The sequence below is a fragment of the Solanum lycopersicum genome, chromosome 2, assembly GCF_036512215.1.
Source record: "Solanum lycopersicum chromosome 2, SLM_r2.1".
Lineage (NCBI taxonomy): Eukaryota > Viridiplantae > Streptophyta > Magnoliopsida > Solanales > Solanaceae > Solanum > Solanum lycopersicum.
Window position 1 is genome coordinate 20,049,782 of NC_090801.1, and position 27,527 is coordinate 20,077,308.

Sequence of the window (27,527 nt, forward strand, 5' to 3'; positions counted from 1 at the left end):
AATTTAAATTCTCTGAGAAAACCCAATCATGAGAAAACCAATGAATAAAAACAAATCCCTACAGTCAAATCTCTTCCCAGATAGGTTAGAAAAAATCTTATTCATCCATTTTTTAAGCAAAAATCAAAGTGGATCTGGGTACCAAAATCTAACCCCTGAAATTAACTGCGGGGATTAGTGAAAAGAAAGCAACAACAATGGTACTTGGATAGTGCATGTTCCAGACACATGTCTGGAGATAAAAATAACTTTCTCTCACTCAAAAACTTCAAAGGAGGAAACGTCGCCTTTGGTAATGGAAAAAGTGGGGAAATTCAGGGAATTGGAAAGGTTGGGTCCATGGATAATCATGCAATTGAAAACGTATACTATGTGAATGACCTACAACATAATCTATTGAGCGTATCCCAAATATGCAATAGAGGAAACAACGTACTCTTTACAGAAAAAGAATGCAGAGTGACAAATTTAGTGACTGGGAACCTGGTTCTACTAGGTAAGAGACAAAAGAATGTGTACAAAGCCAAGATTGTTTATTCTAAGGAAGATACTCTTAAATATCTAAGTGCAGTTTCTGATTGCTCCATGCTCTGGCACAAAAGAATGGGACACATTAGCATGACAAAAATAAATAAACTCATATCTAAGGACCTGGTTAGGGGACTGCCAACCAAAAGTTTCAGGAACAACAAAGTATGTGGAACCTGCATTCAAGGAAAACAGGTGAGATCATCTTTCAAACCAAAGTTGACAGTCAGTACTACCAAGCCACTAGAACTACTTCACATGGATTTGTGTGGACCAATGCGTGTACAAAGCAGAGGTGGGAAAATATATGTGTTTGTAATAGTCGATGATTATTCAAGATTCACTTGGACACTGTTTCTTGCAACAAAGGATGAAACATTCACTATGTTTGAAATCTTTGCAAAGCTGGTTCAGAAAAAAAACAACAAAGAAATAATTAGCATCAAATCTGATCATGAGCTGGAGTTTGAAAACTCACAATTCCTACAATTTTGTATTACAAACGGGATTGAGCATAACTTCTCAGCACCTAGAACACCACAACAAAACAGCGTAGTTGACCGGATAAATAGAACACTGGAAGATATTGCAAGAACAATGTTGATCTCAAGCAAACTTCCAAAATCCTATTGGGATGAAACAGTAAATACAGGATGCTATCTAATAAATAGATGTATGATCAGATCAGTGTTACACAAAACACCATATGAGTTACTAAAAGGAAAAAAACCAAATTTAGGACATCTTAGGGCCTTTGGGTGTGTATGTTTTATACACAACAATGATAAAGACAACTTGAGAAAATTTGATGCTAAGAGTGATAAAGGAATTTTTCTGTGCTATTCTTCACAAAGCAAAGCTTACAAGGTAGTTAATAAAAGTACAAACTGTGTAGAAGAAAGTGTTCGTGTTGTATTTAATGAAAATAACAGTGAAGTTGAAGGAAATTCAGAGGATGAACATAATGAAGGAACCTGCTCCAGGCCATCAGAACCAAAAATATGGGAAGAAGAATTTATACCCTCTCATAAAACACCTGAAATAGAAGATAAGTCTACTACTGAAACTGGTCCTGCTGCATCTCAAGAACCAGTAAACACCCAAACTCACAACTGGAAGCATCAAAGTTCTCATCCCTTACAAAACATTCTTACTCCTCTTAATTCAGGCATCTCAACAAGATCCAAATTACGTAGCATGTGTGCTTTCTCTGCCTACGTTTCCCTGATTGAGCCAAAACATATAAAAGAAGCACTATTAGACTCTTATTGGATTAGTGCTATGCAAGAAAAACTTAATCAGTTTGAAAGAAACAGAGTATGGAACCTGGTTCCAAAACCTCAAAATAGAACGGTAATAGGAACAAGGTGGGTGTTTAGAAATAAGCTCGATGAACAAGGACAAATCATACGCAACAAATCTAGGCTAGTTGTACAGGTATATAACCAAGAAGAAGGGATAGACTACGATGAAACTTTTGCACCCGTGGCTAGAATTGAAGCAATTAGAATATTGATCGCATATGCTGCTCACATGGAATTTAAACTCTATCAGATGGATGTCAAAAGTGCCTTCTTAAATGGTTATCTACAAGAAGAGGTGTATGTGAAACAATCCCCTGGTTTTGAAAATACCAAGTACCCTGATCATGTATACAAACTAGACAAAGCACTCTATGGGCTAAAACAAGCACCTAGAGCATGATATGATCGTTTGTCCACTTTTCTTCTCACACATGGATACACAAGAGGAAAAATTGATAATACATTGTTTCTTCGAAAACAAGGTGAAGATTTGTTCATAGTTTAAGTATATGAAGATGATATCATATTTGGAGGAACTAATGACTCACTTGGGGTAGAATTTGCTCAACTAATGAATAGTGAATTTGAGATGAGTATGATGGGAGAACTAAAATTCTTTTTAGGACTCCAAATTAAACAAAATCCAGCTGGCACATCAATTCATCAACAAAAATACATCAAGGAATTACTGAAGAAATATGATATGAATGAAGTAAGTCAAATGACACACCCATTGGGACAACAAAAAAACTTGATAAAGATTAACCATGTTCACCTATAAATGACACTAAATATAGAGGTATGATTGGATCACTCCTATACCTTACTGCCAATAAACCTGATATAGTGTTCAATGTTGGTCTATGCGCACGTTTTCAGTCCTGTCCCAAGGAATCACATCTAAAAGCTGTCAAAAGAATCTTGCGATATCTAAAAGGCACAATGAACCTGGTTCTGTGGTATCCAACTAGAGACTCATTCAATCTAAAGGGATTTGCTGATGCAGACTATGCAGGACATATGGTAGATAGAAAAAGCACCTCTTGAATGGCACACTTCTTAGGACCGTGTCTAATATCCTGGGAAACTAGAAACAAAATTCGGTTGCTTTATCCGCTGCTGAGGCTGAGTATGTGGCATCTGCTTCTTGTTGTGCCCAACTTCTTTGGATAAAACAGCAGCTTAAAGATTTTTGTATAAAAATTGTTTGTATTCCCATTCTTTGTGATAATACCAGTTCTAAGAACATGGCCAAAAACCCGGTTCAACACAAACGTACCAAACACATAGATATTAGACATCACTTCCTTCGTGATAATGTTGAAAAAGGGAACATAGTAATCACATTCTGCAAAACTGAGGATCAAGTTGCGGATATTTTCACCAAAGCACTAGGAAGAGAATCATTTCAGAAAAATCGACTTTCACTAGGGCTCATCTTTTGGATTGATTACTGCCTTACCAAGTCCTCAGGATATAAGAACCAGGTCCAGTCTAGTTGGTTCTACAATTGCTTTACACTAAGCACGGAAAATCAGCATTCAAAAATTTAAAAAAATGTGCGGGGGGAACTATTTCTCTTTCTCTCTCATATGTCACTCCTCCGAAAAGCTGGTGCAACTGTCAATGCACACGTCCCTTCAATATCAATCCCTCATAAATACTAAAACCCCTCGAAGATAACACCAAAACCGTTCCCAATAAAGCACTTCCTCCAACAAAGCAACCAACTCCTTCTCTTCTTTCATTTTTCAGAAAAATCCTCTTCCATCACCATGTTTAATCCTCTTGTTGCTTACTCAGATGATGAAAATTCATTTGACAATGCATCTTCTCAGGCGGAAGAGTACCCCTCCATTTATACAGTACCTGTTCAGGGGGAAGAAAATCAACCGACAAACAAACCGTCTACCTTTTCTCCATCTTCCCCAAAATCGGATCAACCTACACCACCACTAGTCACAGAATCACCACACTACCACCAGTCCCAGAAACACCCATTACCACTACCACTAAAAACCCCTCTTTTTCTCCATCTCAGAAACCCACTCCTCAAAACCTACCGAACTCCCCTCTACCACCATCCTCACATTACCTAAACACTAATGACATCCTTCTCAGCATACTTCACCCTCAAAAACCAAGAAGGCCACGAAAACACATTGCAGTCAAACAAGTTCGTCCGCACAGACAAGTAACTCGGAGTGCGAATGTAGTCAAACCAACTGGTGGTGCGACATCCAGTGGGAAGCTTCGTCATCTGGGTAAGTCTCCTGTTCATTCATCTGTTTCCCCAATTGTGAACACCTAATTTTTACCAAAATATAAAGATTTAACACTAATTTTTAAAAAAAGTTATATTTAAAATAAATAAATTGTGTAAATTATTTTAATAATAAAAAATTATGAATTTATAGTATTTGTTTTAAATCTTCGAATTTTAATTATTTTAAAAAATAATGGTAGAAAAAAAAAGAGTCCTAAACATTCAGATTACCTTCCCCTTATCTTAATTAACCTCAAACTCCCCAAAACTAATTTTCCTATTATTGTTATTTAGTAGGATAATTATTTAATAATTTCTCAACCATAATTCCCTCAACAATATTTCAAATTAAATCCTTATCCCACTCTATTACGTTCTTTTAATTAGCACCAGACTCTCAACCAAAATATTATAAAAAAACACGTTCAGTTGAAAAAAAATAGACAGAGGAAAAGAGAGAGATACAGAGAGAGATATAGAGCAAACATAAAGAGAAGAAAAACGAGTTATTCTTTTGAGAATTAGGTCAGAGTTAGAGTTTTTGTCGTGGTTCTAAATTCGTGGCTCAAACCAGTAGATCGTAGAAGTTATTTTTCGTGATATTCATTTTCGCAGCGAGGTAACTCTAAATTCTCGCATTATTTAAATGTAATGTTGTATGAGAATTTGAATCTAATAATATGAAGTTCTTTGAATTGTATGTTATTATTATGTAATATCAATCCGTGATGCATGTTATGATTTTTTTATTTTTTTCTCTCGATCTGAAAAACGGAACAAAAAGAAAATGTTTCTTGCTAACAAAAATAATATAAAATAAAAGATGTATCATACATTTCCTTTTTGCATTATTATTAGTGTCTGTTTTTTTAGATGCAATTTATATCAAAATTTATTTTGTGATATTTAATAGCTCATGTTTTTCTAGAGTCTAGTTTTTCACTAAAAAAATAAAAATAAAAATTGTAAACTTGTTGGATTAGAATGTAAACTAAAATTTTTAATTGATTAATAATTTAAAAAACTTATATGTAATACGTTTCAAATTTTTTTAAACACATTATTTGGATTAAAAATTATCTTTAAAATAAGTATAAGATGATTATCTAATTCAAATTATTAAAGTTTATCATTGAGAGAATATATAAATATTATTCAGAATCATAACTAAAACTAAAAATAATGAGAAAGAGTAATTTTTTAAAAAAACAAAACACCATAATAGCGTAAAAAAAAACAAACAGAAACCATGTGCAGAAAAAAAATAAGAAAAAGAAAATAAAAAAAATTGATTACAATAAAAGTGAAACTAAAGTGTAACAAAACAAAAGTAATAAAAAACAGAATGTTAAAACTAAAAAACACATATAAAATAAATAAATAAAGATAAGAAGACAAAAATAAAGCATAAAAAAGATAGAAATAATAATAATAATTAAAAAAAAAACGTTATCCTACAAATAATAATAAAAAATGGTAGCAGAAAAAAAAAGGGTGGGGGGCATGACAGAAACAAATAGAATAAAAAATAAAGAAAAGATAGAAAGATAAATAAATAGAATGTTTTTTTTTCTTTTGAAAAAAAAATATATAAAATGACTAAAAACGTAAAAAAATAAAATAAAAATTAAAAGCAAACAAAAAATATACAAAAAAAAAATGCATGCAAAAAAAAAGAGAAAAAAAAACGTGAAAAAATGAAAAATCACAAAAAAAAAAATAAGGAAAAACGTAAAAAAAAGAGTTTAAATCATAAAAAGAACAAAAAGTAAAAAATTAAAAAAAATAAAAGATAAAAAAAAAGGATATGGCACAAAATTTATTTCTTTAGTAAGGAACGTAAAAAAATTATATAAAAAAAAGAAGAAAAAGATAAAAAACGTAAACAACAAAATTGATCTAAAAATAATAATTTTTTTTTTTAAAAAAAAGAGACAGAATGTTAAAAATTGTTACATGCATTAAAAAAAATGTTAAAACCTTTCTTAAAAAATAAAAATAGTCCTAATCTATTTAGAATTTTGTGATTCTAAAACTAATTTCAAATCTCATAAAATTTCATCTTTTTATTTTTAAATTAAAAAAATAAATAGAATTCCTAAATTACTTGAACTCCACATTTTTCAATCTAACTATAAAATATCTATATAAATACATCCCCATAATAACATGAAAAAAATATTTAAAAAAAATGTAAAAGCAAATAAATAAATAATAAATAATAAATATATAAATAAATATGAGTATTTCAAATTTTGAATTAATGGACACACCAAAAATAATAAAATAATTTTCAATAGATTTAAAATAAATAGGATGATTTTTAAAAGGTTTAAAATAAATGAGAGAGTAAAGTAAAAAAAAATATTTTTATTATAAAGTTAAATAATATAATATTCAAAATTAAGTCTAGTCATATCAAAGTCAATGAAGCGACTGTGCTAGAACCACGGGACTCGAGGGGTGCCTAACACCTTCCCCTCGGTCAACAGAATTCCTTATCCGAATTTCTAGTTCGCAGACCAATAAAAATAAAGTCAAATTTCCTTTTGATTAGAGATTTAAATAAGGTGACTTGGAACACCAAAACTCAATTCCAAGTGGCAACTCTAAATAATAATTATCCCTTTTCAAAACGTCACTTTAATTGGAAAACACTTTTTTTCTTTCAAACAATGAAAAATAAAAAATCAAAATATTGAGAGAGAGAAAAAAGGAGCGTGACAGATGACGACTCTGCTGGGGATTAACTAGAATTTGAGTTTTAAATGTTAATTTATGTATGACTATGACTTATTTATTTACATTTTTGGATATTGTATTTATTGTCTTAATGTGCTGATTGTATATTTATTTTTATTTTAATATTGTTTGAACGGTATATAAATTGTTTTTTTTTACACACAACTATGAGTATTCATTAATATAATTATGGGAATTGCAACTGCGCACCCCAACTTTGTAAAGATAGCAGTGGATCTTCGGTTCATGGTGAAGGATATTTAGTCACACCATTTTAGGATGGGAAGCACCCATGCACGAAGCAGGAAAGCGCTGCTACCGGTACGTTGCTACTCCCTGACTCGAGTTGTCCGCTCGTTTTACAGCCAGTCTAGATATCTTATCTTAGTAGAATTGAAACTTTCAGACATGATATCCTTACTAGGTTCCGATTTATTTGCATCATGTGCATGTAACTTAGCGAGATTTGGCATAGGGGCCCAATCTGACTAGGACAAATATCTTTTCGTGAGACCATCATGTGCATTTTTGTGCTACTCGTTGAATCATGTGAGGACTGTAACAAAATGTTGACCGACTTTAGGATAATCAACTAAAGAAATAAATATCTATTTTCTACCCATTTTCAACCAATGATTTTCAAAATAAACAAATTGATACACATATATATGCATACATACCTAATCCTCAATTTTATTTTTGCTTTTATTAAAATAATACATAAATAATAAATATAATAATATTAATAATATATGTATACATGTCTTTTGAATTGTACATATACACATTCTTTTATTTTTTTTTGGATCAAAATTGTTTCTTTATCTGGTCATTCTTTTAAAAAACAACCTGAATCAATGATCACTTTAAACATTCCGAATTATTTTTATATTTATTGTCGCGCCCCATTTTCTCGGAAAACGGGTTTTGTGCACGACCTAACAACTCTTTTGGGATTTTTGAGTTTGGAGTCGCCACCTAACGAGTTAAGGCGCGTTAGGGCACCTATCTAAACTAACTAAGTCTAACTAAGGTCAACGAGCCAGAGATTTGGGTAAGGGTTCAAATTACCTCGAGGGGAAGGTGTTAGGCATCCCTCGAGGTCCACAAGTGTGGGTCCCGGCCGTATCTCATGCAATCTATGTGGGGGTACAAGTAGCAATCAAGGTCGTTTATTAATTTATTTAATCTTACTAAGTGATAACAAATACGAAACAATTAAGACTATTATTCTTATTTATTTAGATATGTAAAGCTAGGTGATGGCAATAAATAAACAATTAAGCTCATTTTATTTATTTTGACATACGACTAAGTTATAAACAAAATTTATAAATATTAAACAATTAATATGTGAGAAAGTAAGGTTTTGAAAATTGAGCAAGTTTTGAATATGAATTTTTATTTAAAAAAAAATGTTTGTTTCTTTATAGGGATGATGCCAAGATATTATTGATCGCGCTCCTCCACCATAGAAACAATTTTGATTTGAGGTCGGCCTAAAAAATAGTTTACGTTTAAAAAAAATGATTTAAAAGATTTAGTTCACACATAGGCACATAAACATTTACATATAAATGCACATAATTCTTTTTGAAATTCATGGGTAGGTGGTACTTCCGAGGATGCGTCGGGTTTAAAAATTGGAACTAGACCTCATAGTTCCTTTGACTTTCCCACTAACGATTGGTTAGGAGATAGTGCTTATAATTTATTTCAAAAATAAATAATGTCATAATCAATCCAAAATTTTAAAGGAAGATTGAATAATGACTTTTAAGAAAATTATGTTGCAAAACTTTGTAAGTAAGAAAAAAAACTAGTAGAACAATAAAGTGGTAAATTTATTAAATGAAAAGGTTTTACTATGAAATATATTTAAAAGCCAAGTTAAATGCATGAAATGGTTCTAATTTAAGAAAAAAAAAATTGCATCATGAATGCGGAAAACAAATGGGATTACTAGTTAAATAATATTAACTAATTTTAGGGAAGGGCTAAAATATGCACAAACAAATTTTATTTTTTATGGACATGCTGAGAGTTTATTTACAACCCTATAGACATGATTTCTAGGTGTTAAAAAAAACAGAGTAACGTATATATGCATGATTTTGTAAATGATGTGAACAATTTAATACTTAGGCATAGTTCTACGTGATAAGACAAATGAAAATTTATAACATATTTTAACATCTAACAACCTATTATATTATTAGGACTTGATTTTAATATTTAAAAATTAATGGAATCTAGTTATTTTTTTTTATTTTTTTAGACTTATTAACGAAAGCGTCAAGCAAATTGAAAATTGGTTAGATTATAACACCTACAAATATTAAATCAAGGCGATTAAAGACAAACCTATAGGCATGATTTCTAAAAAAAATTAATGAAACAAGTAAGCATATAAATCCCCCTCCCCTAGACGACCCCCAAATAAATTTATTATATGATCTTTAGGGTTACAATTGTTACATCATTCGAATAAATAAAATAGCGAAAAATAAAAATATATAGATATATATATACATTCAAACAAATAAATAAATCCTTTTTCAGTTAATCTTCAACTTGAACTTCAAATATGAAACCTGTCAAAGTAATTAAATAACTACACAAGTAATCACACTTGTTAGTTAAGGTGAGACAATATGCAATCGTTTAATGACGAATTCTACATACAAAACAACAGCTTACACAAATTGTGAATGTAAAGATAGTGTGAATGTTAAGAATACTAACCCGTTAAGCAAAACGAATTGATTCAACCTTTACTCGAACAAAGTAATAAGATAGCAAAGAAGAACCCTTGAATAATTACCGGAATATTAATGTTTTGTTAAGTAGCAAGAGAGCAAATGAGAGAAGGGAGAATGATGAGAGAGTTTTGTGATTGAGAGTGAATGAATGTATGTGTTCTTGAGTTGATGAATTCCTCCCTTTAAACAAATAAAAGGGGTCTTATTTATATAGCAATGAGGGGGGAGCACAATAATGGAAATAAATAAATCAAGGAGCTAATTATAATATTATTACCTCATTTAAAAGAGAATCAAATCAAAAAAGTTTTAAAATATTTCATTACCAAATATAAACAAGTAAGAATAAATTAATATGGAGTAATATTTATTTTTCCTTAAATAACAAAAAGTTAAAATCAGATTTAATTTATTTTACCAAAATATGAGCAACTAAATATGACAAGGAAATAATAAGATTGTCATAAACAAATAAGTAAGAATTAATCAAACCAAATATTAATGGAAGGAGAAATTAATTAAAATTATTTTTCTTATTGCAAAGGAGCCAAAATAAGCTTTTTAATTATTTACCATAAGTCAAATAAATATATATATATATATATATATATATATATATATATATATATATATATATATATATATTTTCCGTAATTAAGCAAAAGATAACGGCATATTAAAGTTTAGTTACTGGTTGAAATTATACTCAATCAACCACATAGAAAAGATTATTTTAGGAAAAAGAAAGTCGAATAAAGACAACCCGTTCACGAGCCAAATTTCGACAATTCTTATCTCAAACCAAAAAAATTAATAAAGAATTCAATCAGAAGATTACTACATCTAATAATTTCTTTGGCAAGTTTTACTAGAATATAATAAAATAAACAGATATCATCCCAGGGCACCTAATCATCAAAATTGGCTAGATCAATTCAAAATTTATCCAAATTAAGGGATAGATTATCAAACAATATATCATAATTGGCAGAGATTGAGGGGTGTGAATTAGTCTTAAACAAAAGAGGATCACATTAGTATGGAATAAAAAGTTTTTCAACATTATCAACCTAAAGCACTCAACTATCATTCGATTCGAAATGACTTTAACACAAGAATTACAACAACAGATTTATAGGGTCATAAAATAGTAACACAAGCTTAGCATGAAATACGTATGTCATTGATTTTCATAGAACATGTTTGCAGAAAATAACATAGTCACATATCAAACTAAGATAAATTAAATAATGAATGAAATAAAGGAAGAAACCTGGACGGATCTTTTACAGATCCGTCTTTAGAACTGGAAACTCGCACATTATTCGAACGGTGCTCATTACTTGTGAATGATACTCGTCTGATTGATGGTTGTGGCCTCGCCTGACTGCTGTCCAGCTGCTGGTTTCTCGCTGTTCGCCGGAGAAGAGGAGAAAGGAAAGAGAGACGAGAGGAGAGACGTCGGCGTGGGGGGGCTGCTGCTGTCCCTGCCGGTCGCCGCTCGTCTGATGACTGTCGCTGGTTGACGCCGATGGAACCTGCGACTGCTACAGTACCTGCGAAGAAAGAGAGGGAGCGAAGGAGAGGGAAGGGGAAGAAGAGGGTGAGAGAAGAGACGGTAAGGGAGAAGAGGGACGAAGGAGGGGAGGAGACGGGAAAGGTAGAAATATGGAGAGAGGGAGAAGAGGGGGGTGGCGGCTGGAGAGAGGGACGACGACTGGGAAGAGAGGGTGGGGCGTCGTCACCTCTGTTCGCCGGAAAATTGGAGAGGAGAGGGAGAGGGCTGGCGGCTTGGAGAGGGGGGGAGAAGAGAGGGTATGTTTAGGTTTTGGTCATTTGGTGTTGAGAGAATTAGAGAGTTAATCACAACCATTAGATTAGATAGCGATGAAGGGTTAGGATTCGATCTAGGATTTATTTTTTAGGATGGACGGATGAGATCAAAAGATGAAGTTTTGAAATTAGATTAGCAAAGATATAGAATGGCTAAAATTGCAATTAAAGTGGCTAGAATTGAAATGAAATAGTGGCTATGATTGTAATAAAACTCTAATTCAAGTGGCTAGAATTGGAAGATTTTAGAATAGAATAGGCTAGAATTTAAATAATTTTATTAAAATACTACATACATTAAAATATTTGTATAATTGAAATCATCTAAATTTTAAAACATTTGAAATAATATTTACAATAATTTTATAAAGAAAATGATACTACAATATATAATTTTTGAGAAAAATCGACTAAAACTTCGAAACTTTAAGTAAATTTTAAAATACGTATTTAGTCGAATATAATCCTAAAAAATGGTTAAAGGTCGGTCAAAATTGGGTGTCAACATTTATTTTTTTAACTACTCCAATAAATAATTTCGAATTATCAAAATTTCACAATTAAATTTGATTTTAAAAATCTCGATTTTCTTTTTCTCAACCAGGTAATCATGAGATCTATGAGGTGTGATAAAGGACCAAGGGATAAACTAGTCGAAACGGTCAATGATCCCCCAAAGTTTATCATCACAGATAAAACCCCACAATTACTAATGGATTGGTGGAACGATATGCATGAATTTAGGCGGACTGAGATATTCAAACATCTTGGTTTTCATACAGATATCATGAGATTTAGTCGTGACAGAGGTTTGATCGAGGCTTTGATTCCATTTTGGGATTCCACAAATAATGTGTTTCGATTTAGTGATTTTGAGTTGACACCTACATTAGAATAATTGGGTGATTTCACGGGCTTAGGCCAGGATCTTCGAACTAAAACACTGATAGCCCCTAGGAGTGTCAGCAGAGGTAAATTTCTAGAACAAATGCACATCATCCATCCTCATAAGGAGTGTTTTGATAATGGGTTGGTTTTTTTTGGAATTCTTGTACTCAAGATATAGAAAGGAGGAAGGATTTTCAAGCTATGGGAAGCAACTTACAAATGGACAACACCTTCCTACTTGGAAAAAACATATACATGAAGCATTCATGGTAGCATTCTTGGGAGCTATGGTTTTTCCAAGGAAGGATAAAAAAATCGATATTCGTCTGTTAGGAATAGTCACTGTTATGATAAAGAAAAGAAAATCCACTATATTGCCGATGATGTTGGATGATGTTTATCGTGCTTTGACTAAATGTAGAGAGGGGGGAGATTTTTTTTTTGAAGGTTGTAGCATTTTATTGCAAATGTGGTTTTTGAAGCACCTATATCGCCATCGTTTTGCGACAGATTTCAAATCTGATTGGACGAATTATATTTTGAGACACCCATAAAGGATGAAAGAATCAGGAGACAAATTGCCAAAAGGTGTCGAAGCATGGAGACATTATCTTCTTAAATTGACGACATCTAAAATTACATGGAACTATCATTGGTTTCCTGCTAGTGAGGTAATTGTTATGTCTTCCTATCGTCCATTCTTCGTTCTGACAGTCCTTCGCGGGTTCCAACCATACATACCCCTCCGAGTTCTATGCCAACTAGGACAAATTTTTTTTTACCTAAAGCCGAGGATACATAGAATTTTGTGTGGGAGGTAGCATTTGAAGATCGAGATCGAGAATCAGAAGCTCAAAAGATTTGGGGTGGTAGTCGAACTATAAGTTCAAAAGCTATGGTTGATGATCGTGTTGAAGGAGAAGTTGACCCCTTATACCTCCATTGGTTCTTTGATCAAGCCCCTTTCAAAATAATTCCCAAAGGATCAGCGTGAGAAATCATAGATCGAGAAGAGGAAATTGAAGTAAGAATCAAGCAGGCCCGACTCGAGGTGGAAAGAAATTATAGGTCTACTTTAGATATCCTAAGCAATGACCTAAAAAATGTTAAAGAAGAGTTGTCTCGACGTGATGCAATATTCAAGGAAAGAGTTACATTGATTGAAAAAAGGATTGAAAAGAAGCATATATCTACTATTCGAACCCTACATGAAGATTTGGGCATTGTCACAGGTGCTATGGAGCAATAGGAGGAAGAATATAAGAAAGAAAAGAGCCTCTTAATACATGGGCAACCTAGGTTACAAAATCAATTAAAAGCCTCTATGAGACGAGAAAGAGACATCACAAACCGTTTCACATTGTACCAAACAGAAGTGGCGACCGAAAGAAATCAATGGATGGAAGAGCGTAAAGAATTTCATAACCAAATTGAAGAGCTTCAAGCACATGAAGAGCATCTGAGTGAAGCAGTTGTCACTACTGAAGAATGATTGCAGAATTGTCACGAGAATATGGAGGAGGCGAAAGGACAAGTGCTTCAGTTGACGGAGAGCTTGATTGATGTTTATGATGGTTATCTCCATCGAAGTGATGAGAGCCTGGGTCGAGAGGCGCGTGCATTATCCCCACATCTGCCGAAAGCTTTGTTCAAGGTCTACTCTAGCCTAGGGGGCAATTGATGATCAAGAAATGTCGGAGATTGATTTTTTTGATTATTTTTTTTCTTTTTAGTTCGTCAAATTTTGTTTTAATCTTAAGTACTTTGATGTTTTTATTTTGGTCATTTTGATTTGAATGGTATTTTCATTTTAAGTTAAACAAATGTCATATTTTTCTTTTGAAAGAAATTTATCCACATGAACTACGTAATGATCTGATTCATGTCAAACATGATACGTAGGCAACCTTTAATACGTTTGATCAAAATGAATTCAAATTATTCAAGTAAGTAAAGTAGGGAACAAATGACATAAGCAAGTCATCTAAAGCCGGGATGAAACATAAAAGTCTTCCAAAACACATTATAGACATATGAAAATCTAGGTGCATAACATACAACGTGAATTTAATATCCTCAATATGTTGAATCCTAACACATGTTTTTAAATATATATGAGAATTTAGAGAGTTTAAAAGGTGGTTGGTTTGTGAGGAGAGCTGGCATCTCATCAATATAACACAAGATCAAAAGGGAAAGAAAAAATGACACGTAAAGACGGAACAGAGTCAGAAAATGAAGAGACACAAACCCAAATGGTTGCAAGAATCGGTACCTATAGAAGAGGTGAAAATTTTAAGACAATACATGAACGAAATGTACGAAGCTTGGATGAATGGGAAAGCTCCTCCGCCTTCAATTCGAGAATATTTGAATACGAATATGCCATTCCCCATCCAAGTCTCAACAAGTGACCCGGTTTATCCACCTGGGTTTGGACCCTACATTAACACATCTAATACTGCCGGAACTTCCTCAGTAAACTTGTTAAAACCATCAATGATGAATAATCCACTTTTCATGCTGACTGCCGAAACTAATACAATTCCTCAACCGACACTGATACAAAAATCCAATGATGACCCTATACTCAAAGATCAATACGGCCAAGGTCGTGCCCCTAAATTAACTTTCAATGTTCCTAACTCTTACCACCACCAATACAGTTCTCCCGTTGAAGTTGAGAAAAAACATTAAGAATAAGGAACATGAATAAATTGCAAGGAAAATGAGGAGTTTGGAACAAAACATAAGGAATATGCAAGGTCTGGGAGGACACAAAAGTGTCTCATTTAAGGACTTATGCATGTTTCCAGATGTTCACTTGCCTCTAGGGTTCAAAACTCCAAAGTTTGATAAATATAATGGTCATGGTGATCCAGTGGCTCATTTGAGAAGATTCTGTAATCAGTTGAGAGGAGCCGGAGGAAAAGAAGAACTTCTTATGGCTTGCTTTGGAGAGAGTTTAACGGGCGTAGCATCATAATGGTTTATTGATCAGGACATTTCTCATTGGCACGTTTGGGATGATACGGCACAAGATTTTGTCCAACAATTTCAATACAATATCGATATTATTCTTGATCGCAATTCCCTAGCTAATATGAAAAAAAACAGCCATCAGAACGTTTAGGGAATATGCCATAAGATGGAGGGAGAAGGCCGCTAGAGTCAAACCGCCGATGAAAGACTATGAGTTAAATGATGTTTTTCTCCAGGCTCAAGAACCGACTACTTTCATTATCTTCTCACCGCAATGGGCAAGCCTTTCGCTGAAGCGATTAAGATCGGAGAAATGATAGAGAATGACATAAAGTCGGGTAAGATTGTGAGTCAAGCAGCCATTAGAGCTACCACACAAGCAATACAAAGTGGATCTGGTAATTTTACCAATCGAAAAAAGGAGGAAGGGTCCATGACGACATCTGGATCAAGAGGTGTTCAAATGGGCATGAACAATACTTATGATCAAGTCCAACAAGAACAATATAATTCTCCTCAGCATTATTGCCCGTCCCAATATAGAGTTCTCAATACTCAGGCATATGTCTGGCCTCCTTCGTACCAACAATGGCGGGGGCCTGCCCCACAAGTTTCTCGCCCCCAACAACAAAATTTCCAGGCGCCATACAATCCACGTCCTCAGACAAACTATACGAGAGAACAAGGTCGAAAAGAAAATTGTACCCCAATTGGGGAATCGTATACGAGTTTGTTACAGAAATTAATACAATTAAGACTGGTTGAACCTGTCAATCCGTATGTTGTCAATCCAAATGCAAGAGGTTTTGATCCAACTGTTATATGCGAGTATCACGCCAACGCTCCAGGTCATAGCACAGAGAATTATTGGACCCTAAAAAGAGTCATTGAGAAGTTAATCGAGGATAAGGTAATCGAGGTACGCAATGAGGAAGCACCGAATATCACCAATAACCCACTCCCTGCTCATAATAATGAGCGTGTTGTGGGGATGGTTGACATTTTTGAAGATTATGAGCAAACAAGTAGAACAAAAGTGGAAAGCAAGGTTTCAAAAGAAGAGTCTAGTATGGTTTTAGAACACATACACAAGGCACTGATAATTGTTAAAGGTGCATGTCCGAATTTTGGGAACTCGAGGAAGCTAGTGTTGTATGTCCCTGAATCTATAAAAAGAGGAGACGTACCGTTGAATGGACCAAAATGCTACATTCCTGGTAAATTTTCAATGTTTGATCAAAATCAAGAAAGTATGAAAGATCCAGTTGTGATACAAAATGCAGCACAACTTTCTATCACAAACACCAAGGCCGTTCCGTGGAACTACAACAAAGTCGTCGTTACTCACAAGGGAAAGGAGATTGTCGAAGAAACAAATGAAACAAGAGGCTTAACTCGTTCCGGAAGATGTTATGCTCCAGAATAATTAAAGAGGGACAAACAACTCAAAGAAAATCAGTTGCCGATGAAAAAACCAGTCACTGAGGAAGATGCTGAAGAGTTTCTGAAAAAGATGAAAGCTCAATATTATTCTGTTATAGAGCAGTTGAGGAAAACGCCTGCTCAAATCTCTTTATTGTCATTAGTCATACATTCTAAAGAACATCGTGAAGTGTTGACCATAATTTTTAATGAGGCATATATATAAGAAAATATTACAGTAAGTCACTTGGAAAAGATGGTCAATCAAATTTTTGAGGTAAATAGAATCACATTCACCGATGATGAATTTCCTTTGGAAGGATCTGGACATAATAGGGCTCTACATTTAACCATGAAATGTGAAGAACACTATGTGAAGAGAGTCATGGTCGATGGAGGATCAAGTGTAGACATATGCCCTCTTTCCACTCTACAAAGCTTGAAAATCAACACTGATAGGATTCGTACTAACAATGTTTGTGTACGGGCATTTGATGGTGCAAAACGGGATACTCTTGGTGAAATATACTTAATTGTTACAATTGGACCAGCAAAGTTTGGAATCACTTTCAAAGTTATTGACATGGACACGTCTTACAATCTGCTTATGGGTAGGCCATGGATCCACATGGCTAGAGCTGTGCCATCTACTTTACACCAAGTGGTCAAGTTTAAACATGACAAACAAGAAATCATTGTCCATAGTGAAGATGATCTCCCAATCAACCGAGATCCTTCAATACCATGCATTGAGGCTAAATGAGGTTGTGATCCCTCAACTATCAGGCTTTGGAGATAATAACGGTTAATCAGTTCTTAGAAGGAAATCCTATCCTCCAACCTCGTCTGTCCTCTACTTCAGTCATGGTGGTGGCTCAAATGGTGCAAAACGGCTATGAACCCGGAAAGGGGTTAGGTTTGCCGTTGCAAGGAATTGTGAATCCTATCAGTCCAATGGGTAATCAAGATACATTTGGTTTGGGTTTCAGTCCAACTAGATTTGATAGAAAATAGGCAAATGATCGTAAAAGAAATGCTTGGAATCTGTCGAAGCTGATCCCCCATATTGCTCAATCTTTCATTAAATCTCAATGTGAACCGTGTCCAGACTTACCAATCCAAAATGATGTGGATGAAATGTGTCAAGGTATCAAGGAAATGTTTTATGAGGTAAACATGATTCAGAGGGGTGAGGGAGCTAGTCATATGGATGTGCAGTTTATCTGCCCGAATGTCCAACTCAATAACTGAAAAGCCACTCCTCTCCCTACAAAAAAAGAGTCATGGTAGTTTTGTTTTGCTGCTTTTTATTTTATTTTCTTGGATTATTGTCAGGGTTGTAATTCAAATATTCTAGTTGTTTCGCTTTATTTTTAACCCTTCTATCCTTTCCCATTCAATGCAATGAAGTTCTAGTCATCGTCTTTGTTCCTACTCTTTCTAATATTTGCCATCTTATTTTCATTTCAGTTACGTTAACTTTAATAATATGACATGCATGCGGAGTTTACAATTAGATCCTAAAAAGTTGTCTGATCTCATAACAATGAATCTTAAGTCTAAGGAATATGATGAAGATGAAGCTGATGAAGAAATAAAAAGGGGTTTGGATCAATTTGAAAATAAGCCTAAACCTAATTTAAGTGAAACAAAGGTGTTTAATTTGGGAACTCCCGAAGAAGTGAAAGAAATAAAGATAAGCATTCATGTCGATTGAAATATTCGAGACGACATAATTCAAGTTTTAATTGAATACAAAGATGTCTTCACTTGGTCATACGATGACATGCCGGGGTTAAGTGCTGATTTTGTAGTTCACAAACTTCCCATACATCCTGATTTTCCACTTGTCCAGCAAAAGCACAGAAAATTTAAGACAGATATGAGCGATAAAATCAAAGAGGCATTGAATTAGACCCCTCCAAGATAAAGTCTATTCGAGAATTGCCACCTCCAAAAACCAGAACTAAAGTCATGAGTTTTCTGGGAAGGTTAAACTATATCAGCCGATTCATTGCTCGACTCACTACTACATGCGAGCCGATATTCAAGTTATTGAAAAAGGATGCTGCTATTAAATGGACAAGTGAGTGTCAAAAGGCTTTTGATAAAATTAAGGAATATTTAGCAAATCCTCCAGTACTGGTCCCCCCAGAGCTTGGTAGGCCTTTGTTTTTATAACTCTCAGTAATGGATAATTCCTTTGGTTGCGTTCTAGGACAACATGACGTCACGGGGAAAAAGGAACAAGCCATCTATTACTTGAGCAAAAAGTTCACATCCTATGAGGCAAAGTACACATTATTAAAAAAACATGTTGTGCTTTAACTTGGATCGGCCAAAATTGAAGCACTATTTTTTGTTATACACCACTTACCTCATATCTCGAATGGATCTTCTGAAATATATTTTTCAAAAAGCCATGCCAACGGGTAGGTTGGCAAAATGGCAGATTTTGCTTACCGAATTTGATTTTGTGTATGTTATTCGCATCGCCATGAAAACACAAGCGTTGACCGATCATCTGCCAGAGAATCCGATTGATGATGAATACGAACCCTTAAAGACATACTTCCCTGATGAAGAGATCAACTCTATCGAGGAAGAAATTCATGATAATGACCCCGTATGGAAATTATATTTTGATGGGGCTGTCAACAAAAACGGAGTGGGAATTGGGGCAGTTCTTATCTCACCAAGCGGTTGTCATTATCCTGCAACAGCACAACTTCGATTCTTTTCTACCAACAACACAACAAAATACGAAGCTTGCATCATGGGTTTGAATATGTCAATAAAATCTGGATGTACATGAGCTCTTAGTCTTAGGGGATTGCGACTTGCTTATTCGACAAGCTCGAGGTGAATGGGAAACTCGAGACGTTAAGCTCATACCGTACAAACAATGTTTAGAAGATCTCATCAAAAAGTTCAAGTCGATTGAATTTAGATATATTCCCAGGTTTCATAATGAGTTGGCTGATGCTTTGGCCAACCTAGCATCGATGCTTCCATACCCAGGTAATACCTACATTGACCCGTTGGAAATCCAAGTTAGGGATCAACATGGTTATTGCAATATAATTATGGTAGAGGAAGATGGTGAGCCTTGGTATCACGACATCAAACAGTTTATAAAAGCTAGAGAATATCCACTGCATGCTGATAGAGATCAAAAAAGAACTATTAGGCGACTCGCCAATGGGTTCCTCTTAAGTGGCGATATCTTATATAAAAGGACTCCGGATTTGAATTTATTACGATGTGTGAATAATCAAGATGCGGAAACAATTATGAATGAGGTACACTCAGGGGTATGTGGCCCACACATGAATGGTTACGTCCTAGCAAAAAAGATTATTTGGGCAGGATACTACTGGTTGACCATGGAGCGAGATTGTTTACAATTTGTTCGCAAGTGCCATCAGTGCCAAATTCATAGTGACTTGATCCACTCACCCCTTTTAGAGTTGCATCCTATGTCTGCTCCATGGCCTTTTGTTACATGGGAAATAGACGTTATTGGGCCAATAGAGCCAAAATCATCTAATGGTCATCGGTTTATTTTAGTTGCCATCGATTACTTTACCAAATGGGTAGAAGCTGTCACGTTCAAATCAGTTACCAAGAAAGTGGTGGTGGACTTCGTTCATTGCAACATCATATGTCGTTTTGGCATATCAAAAATCATTATTACAGACAATGCAATGAATCTCAACAGCCACTTGATGAAGGAAGTTTGTGAGCAATTTAAAATTGTTCATCGTCATTCAACCCCTTATCGTCCCAAAGCAAATGGGGCTGTTGAAGCTGCGAATAAGTTATTCAAGAAGATTCTTAGGAAAATGGTGCAAGGATCTAGACAGTGGCATGAGAAATTACCATTCTCTCTCATGGGATTTCGCATGACTGTTCGTACGTCAGTTGGTGCAACTCCTTACTTATTGGTTTATGGTACTGAGGCTGTCATACCCGCAGAAGTTGTAATCCCTTCTCTTCAAACCATTGTTGAAGCAGAAATCGAGGATACAGAATGGGTTAAATCGAGGTTAGAACAATTAGCACTGATAGAAGAAAAACGATTGACATCAATTTATTTTTGTCAATTATATCAGCAGAGGATGGCTCGGGCATATAATAAGAAAGTACGTCCAAGAAATTTTGAAGTGGGTTAACTTGTTGTGAGACATATCCTTCCCCACCAAGACGAGGCCAAGGGAAAGTTTGCTTTAAATTGGCAAGGCCATTATGTTATTAAGCAAGTGTTATCCAAAAGAGCTTTGCAATTGGCGGATATGGAGGGAAAGGCAATTGGCACGATTGTCAATGCAAATTCGATCAAGAGATACTGCATTTAGCACTCCTTGTCATTTTTACGACAAGAAGATAAAAATGTATCCTCTTTTATCTCAAACACCACTAGTCTGGTGCTTTTTTTTTAAAAAAAAAATTTAAAAAGAAAAACGAAAAAAAAACACGAAAAGTTTATTGAACTACGTTTGACCTGATTCCTAAAAGGATATATAGGCAGCCCTTCATTAGGGTTCGGTCTAATCATTCAATAAAAAGATAATCATGTTCTTCAGTTCTCTATAGGTTGAGACATTATGTAGGCGAACTATATAGAAAATGAAGAAGAGAGTGTTGTGAGTGAAAACCCTTACGGGCACTATAAGACGATGGTTAGTTGAGTGACAAAGATTAGAATGCCTTATTGGTGAAAAATCATGAAAGGCTCTACTGATCGAATGATGACATTTTGTCTTGACATGAGCGCAATCATGATTAAAGTCAAGGTTAGACTGGAAGGTGCAACATTGTTTCCTGAGATTCAGACAACTCGAAAAAGATCAAACGTTCGGTCCAATTGCATGTCATGTTTCAAAGTTGTCACGTACTTTCAGATAAGATTCTTTTCACTCATTTAAATATTTTCTTATTTATCTACTACTTCAAAATACACAATTTTTCCTTCATAACCCTTTCATTAGTGTCATTTGTGCTTGTGTTTCTTTGAGTTTTTATTTTTCTTTCTCACCATCAACTCGTGTCAAGTGAGAAAATAAAATAAAATTCGCAAAATTGACTACGGTATTTCCAGTTGAATGTTGGGGACATCCACCATATTGGCTAGGGCTGTGAACCTATCGAGAAAATATATATCATAAATCGATACCGTGTGAAAATATATAAAGCAAAAGAGTTGCTTGGGAATGAACTACGCACACCTGATTCTCAACTTGATGAGATACGTAGGAAACCTTTCTTGGGTTCGGTGATCCTTATTTAAAAATTAAAAAAATGAAAAATATCTTAATTATTATTTGAAAATTAAAAAATGAAATAATATGTATATATATTAAAAAGGGAATTTGTCCTTAAGAAAATATATTTTTACTTATATTTTGAAACTACGTTAGACCTGATTCTTGTTTTAACAAGATACGTAGGCAATCTTATTGTGAGGTTCGGTCCAACAGAGAAAAAAATCTAAAAATCCTAGTCACATAAACTGGAAAAAAATATAGATTTTTTCTTTGACTTGGTTGGTAACAACATGCTTAGGATTATGCATAAGAAAAAAAAATAAAGTGTTATACTATTTGCTAAAACAGATCAACTTTGTTGTGACCTATAGACTTCTATTGACATCTCTCAATATATTATGTCATACTCGAGAAATTATCTTGTTTAAAGTTATGGATAAAATAAATTTGACCTCATTGTTTCAAATGCATTGTGTGGTGAGCTTTAGACGTAAATTCAAAGACATGATTTTGCTGATCTAGAACTTGGCCCGAATGTTGGTTGAGACAAAATTTTGAGCAACATTTAACTTGAGAAAGGATTATAGGCTATCTTTGATTCGATTGTGCCTTTCAATCCTACCAAATGACATGTTATCCATAGAACTTCCATTTCGAGCCTTGAAGTTTTTATTTGAATAACCACTTCTTAGCTTATACATTTTGAGTGTATAAATGCACTAATTCCTTTGTCTTACCTCCTTGAACGCACTATAAAATAACTACATAACGTCAAAGACCTAAGTTGGATAACAAAGTGATATGTCAAAAAAAAAAGAAGATAGAATGAGAAAAAAAAAATCTCAAACAAAAAAGAGGGAGAATAAAAAAGGAAGAGAAAAAAAAATAAATGAGAAGGAGCTTACAAGAAAACAAAGGTCAAATGCAAAAATGAAAAAAATATCAAAAGCATCGTGTAAATTCTAAGGAGGAAATAGTCAATTTATCTCAAATGAATATCCTAGCTTTCCCTAAGACTACATTACAAGCCAATGACAAGTCCTATTTGATCTCATTTTTTATGTTCTCATATTAGTGGATGCTTACATGAGGGCCAAACATATGGTATCTTAATCTCTTGCACTGAATATCTTTCTGAGTGTGAGTAACTTTCAAAAATGTCCTACGATCTTATTGTGTGAAGTAGAACTTTCATATGTTGAGAATGCATTTGAAACCAGAGGATACAAATAATTCTATCCCTTAATATTGACAAGATAAATTGATCTTGTAATTACTTAAGCATATTTGAGATATAATTTGAAACTATATAAGTTACTCAAAGTTGACCTCAAATTTATTTGAAAGTAGTTGAATATAGTTCATATGCATAATACTAATTGTTGGTACCAACTAAAGTCAAGAAATTATCAAACATGAACTATTTTTTTTATTTTTTCATTATATTTCTATAAATTAATAAAAAAAAGAAAAACATTTTTTTTATTGAACTACGTTCGACCTGATTCCTAAAAGAGTACGTAGGCAGTCCTTCATTGAGGTTCGGTCTAATCACTCAATAAAATAATGATCAAGCTATTTCAAATCTCCAAGGGTTGAAAGATAACATTGTCGCCTATGGTATGCTATAAAAAAATAAAAAAAGAGGGTCAACTCTCACAAGAACCATAACACGACTGTAAAAAAGATAAGAATGTCTACTTGGTAAAAAAACACGAATGACACCATTTATCAAATGATGACATTCCATCTTGGCATGAGCACAATCAAGATTGAAATAAAGTTATAGGCTGATAGAGCTATAAAAATAAATCGTGTAAATAATTCGCTAGAGACAAACGCCGCGATGGTAAGTTTTTGAATCCTTGTCTCTCAAATAATATGCAAAAAAAAGAAGATTATTTTTTTAAATAAAATCTGGGGCATTTTATTTTATTTTTAGATTGGTCAATGTACTAATTAAAATAAAATAAAATAAAATAATATTAAATAATAATAATATAAGTAAAAAAAATAACCTCTGGTTGCATATAGGGCACAATAACCCCTATCCTAATTTTCATATTTTCACAGGGCACAATAACCCCTGGTTGCATATAGGGCACAATAACATTATCCTATTTTTTCATATCTTCAAATGGCACAATAAACCCCTGATTGGATATAGGACACAATAACCCCCATCCTATTTGTCATGTCTTCACAGGGCACAATAACCCCTATCCTATGTTTTCATGTCTTCACTGGGCACAATAACCCCTGGTTGCATATAGGGCACAATAACCCCTATCATTTTTTTTTATGTTTTCACAGGGCACAATAACCCCTGGTTGCGTATAGGACATAATAACCCCTATCTTATTTTTTTTTTCATGTCTTCACAGGGCACAATAACCCCTAGATTGCATATAGAGCACAATAACCCCTATCATTTTTTTATGTCTTCACAGGGCACAATAACCCCTGATTGCATATAGGTCACAATAACCCCTATCCTATTTTTCATGTCTTCACAGGGCACAATAACCCCTGGTTGTATATAGGGCACAATAACCCCTATCCTATTTTTCATGTTTTCATAAGGCACAATAACCCCTGGTTGGATATAGCGCACAATAACCCCTATCCTATGTTTTCATGTCTTCACAGGGTACAATAACCGCTGGATGCATATAGGGCACAATAGCCCCTATCCTATTTTTCATGTTTTCACAGGGCACAATAACCCCTTGTTGTATATAGGGCACTATAACCCCTATCCTATTTTTCATGTCTTCACAGAGCACAATAATCTCTAGTTATCTAATTTGAATTATTAAAGTTTATCAATGAGAGAATATATAAATATTATTCAGAATAATAACTAAAATTAAAATTAATGAGAAAGAGTATTTTTTTTAAAAAACAAAACACCATAATAGTGTAAAAAAAACAAACAAAACCATGTGCAGAAAAAAATAAGAAAAATAAAAGAAAAAAAAATGATTACAATAAAATTGAAACTAAAGTGTAACAAAACAAAAGTAATAAAAAGCTGAATGTTAAAACTAAAAAAAAACATATAAAAAAAAATAAAGATAAGAAGACAAAAATAAAGAATAAAAAAGATAGAAATAATAATAATAATAATTAAATAAAAAGTTACCCTACAAATAATAATAAAAAATAGTAGAAAAAAGGGGGGGGGGGGGGGGGCATAACAGAAACAAATAAAATAAAATAAAGAAAAGATGAAAAGATAAATAAATAGAATGTTTTTTTTCTTTAAAAAAAAAATATATATAAAATGACTAAAAACGTAAAAATAATAAATAAATTAAAAGCAAACAAAAAATATACAAAAAAAATGCGTGCAAAAAAAAAGGAGAAATAAAAACGTGAAAAAATGAAAAATAAAAAAAAATCATAAAAAACGTAAAAAAAAAGAGTTAAAAAAAAGAACAAAAAATAAAAAATAAAAAAAATAAAAGATAAAAAAAAGAGGATGCAGCACAAAATTTATTTATTTTTAGTAAAGAACGTAAAAAAAATTATATAAAAAAAGAAGAAAAAAATAACAAAGGTAAACAAAAAAAATTGATCTAAAAATAATAATTTTTTTTAAAAAAAGAGACAGAATGTTAAAAATTGTTACATACATTAAAAAAAGGTTAAAACCTTTCTTAAAAAATAAATATAGTCCTACTCTATTTAGAATTTTTGTGATTTTCAAACTAATTTCAAATCTCATAAAATTTCATATTTCTATTTTTAAATTAAAAAAAATAGAAATCCTAAATTAACTTGAACTCTTAATTTTTCTTTCTAACTATAAAATACCTATATAAATTCATCCCCATAATAAGATGAAAAAAATATTAAAAAAATGTAAAAGAAAAATAAATAAATAAATAATAAATAATAAATATATAAATAAATATGAGTGTTTCAAATTTTGAATTAATGGAAACTTACAAAAAACAACAAAATAATTTTCAATAGATTTAAAATAAATAAGACGATTTTTAAAAGGTTTAAAATAAATGAGAGAATAAAGTAGAAAAATATTTTTTTTATTAAGTTAAATAATATAATATTCAAAATTAAGTCTTGTCATATCAAAGTCAATAAAGCGACCGTGCTAGAACCACGGGACTCGAGGGGTGCCTAACACCTTCCCCTCGGTCAACAAAATTCCTTATCCGAATTTCTAGTTCGAAGACCAATAAAAATAGAGACAAATTTCCTTTTGATTAGAGATTTAAATAAGGTGACTTGGAACACCAAAACTCAATTTCAAGTGGCGACTCTAAATAATAATTATCCTTTTTCAAAACGTCACTTTAATTGGAAAAACTCTTTTTCTTTCAAACAATGAAAAATAAAAAATCAAAATATTGAGAGAGAGAAAAAAGGGATCCTTGATTCTGAATCTGATGATGGCTCTGAGGTTAAAACTTCTGAAACCCCTCAGCCAAAGTAAAAATCTGCAAAAAGAAATGTGGAAAAATTTCTCAAAGTTGGAAGGAAAAAATATTTACAAACTAAAATAGTGCTTAGGGGTAGAACTTTTCATCCTGATATCCTATCAATGGACATAGTCAAGCAAGTCTGTGAGTTACTAAGGTTTCAAGGGTGGGAAGAGCTATTTCTGGAACCTAATCTTATTTATGAACAAGAAGTAGTAGATTTTTATATAAATTTAACAATCTTGGAAGGGAATGTGGTTTCTTCTAGTGTGAAGGGAGTTGAGATTGTTTTTCAACTAAGCTTGGAGAAATTTTACACATACCATCTGTGGGTATTACTGATTATCATTGGGTTTTTGATGAACATTCTAGTCTTCTAGCTAAGTTTTCTCAAGGAAGAGTCAATTCTAGGGCACAGACTGTGTTAAAAGGTATCATGGGATCAATTTATAAGCTTCTCTTTGAAATAGTACATAAGGGAATATTACCCAGGGGTCACCAACGTCACATTGCTTCTACAAGGGACATGGGGCTTATGAATGCTCTTGAATGTAGAGAACGTATTGACTGGCCCACATTGATCATCAAACACTTTGCTAGAATTGTTGATCCTCAACTTGGTTCTCATCAAATAGCATTTGGGAATCTTTTAACTAGAGTGTTTAATTCGTTTGAAGTAACATTGGGAGAAGGAAGAGTTTTGACTCGTGCAGATATGTTTACTCAAGCTATTCTTGCTGATTGTGGCATTCCCATGGAATAGGAGCAGGTTGCTATATGCTTCTCCACGTTCATCTGGTCCTGTTGCTCAATTACTCAGGGAACTCAAAGTGGCAGAAGAACAATATACCACTCTTGAATTGGAAAACTAGAATTTGCGTGCTGAACTTCATACTGCAAATGCTGAGATTCATAGGTTGAAAGATCAGTTGGTGCAGCAGCAGCTTGCTAACAATGCAAGGGTTGATAGAGTACATGATATGCTCGCTTCTACCTCCACCAAGCCTAGCCAATCTTCAACTTGAAAAGCATCTTATTTGCACCTGGTTCTTTTGATTCCTTAACTTTGTGTTGATAATTCTCTT

At 33.4% G+C, this 27,527-nt stretch overlaps 3 protein-coding genes across 3 annotated transcripts; all 3 read left to right on the forward strand.

Moving 5' to 3' along the window:
• Positions 1-15,579: 15,579 nt before the first annotated feature.
• LOC138341929 (uncharacterized) lies at positions 15,580-16,731 on the forward strand. The gene has a single exon (XM_069294114.1). It carries the CDS (start codon positions 15,580-15,582, stop codon positions 16,729-16,731), a length of 1,152 nt encoding a protein of 383 aa, XP_069150215.1.
• A 252-nt stretch (positions 16,732-16,983) lies between these two features.
• LOC138341931 (uncharacterized) lies at positions 16,984-17,490 on the forward strand. The gene has a single exon (XM_069294115.1). The coding sequence runs from the start codon at positions 16,984-16,986 to the stop codon at positions 17,488-17,490; it is 507 nt and encodes a 168-aa protein (XP_069150216.1).
• Positions 17,491-19,149: 1,659 nt separating this feature from the next.
• LOC138341932 (uncharacterized) lies at positions 19,150-27,205 on the forward strand. Its single transcript, XM_069294116.1, has 3 exons — positions 19,150-19,507; positions 19,551-20,775; positions 26,815-27,205. Exons 1-3 carry the CDS (start codon positions 19,150-19,152, stop codon positions 27,203-27,205), a joined length of 1,974 nt encoding a protein of 657 aa, XP_069150217.1.
• Positions 27,206-27,527: the final 322 nt, after the last annotated feature.

Coding starts and splice junctions, on each gene's coding strand:
- LOC138341929 (XM_069294114.1), top strand. CDS start 15,580: ATGGGCAAGCCTTTCGCTGAAGCGATTAAGATCGGAGAAATGATAGAG.
- LOC138341931 (XM_069294115.1), top strand. CDS start 16,984: ATGGTCAATCAAATTTTTGAGGTAAATAGAATCACATTCACCGATGAT.
- LOC138341932 (XM_069294116.1), top strand. CDS start 19,150: ATGCCAACGGGTAGGTTGGCAAAATGGCAGATTTTGCTTACCGAATTT. Junction 19,508..19,550: donor ATACGAAGCTTGCATCATGG/GTTTGAATATGT, acceptor ATGAGCTCTTAG/TCTTAGGGGATTGCGACTTG. Junction 20,776..26,814: donor ACAGAATGGGTTAAATCGAG/GTTAGAACAATT, acceptor TGAACATTCTAG/TCTTCTAGCTAAGTTTTCTC.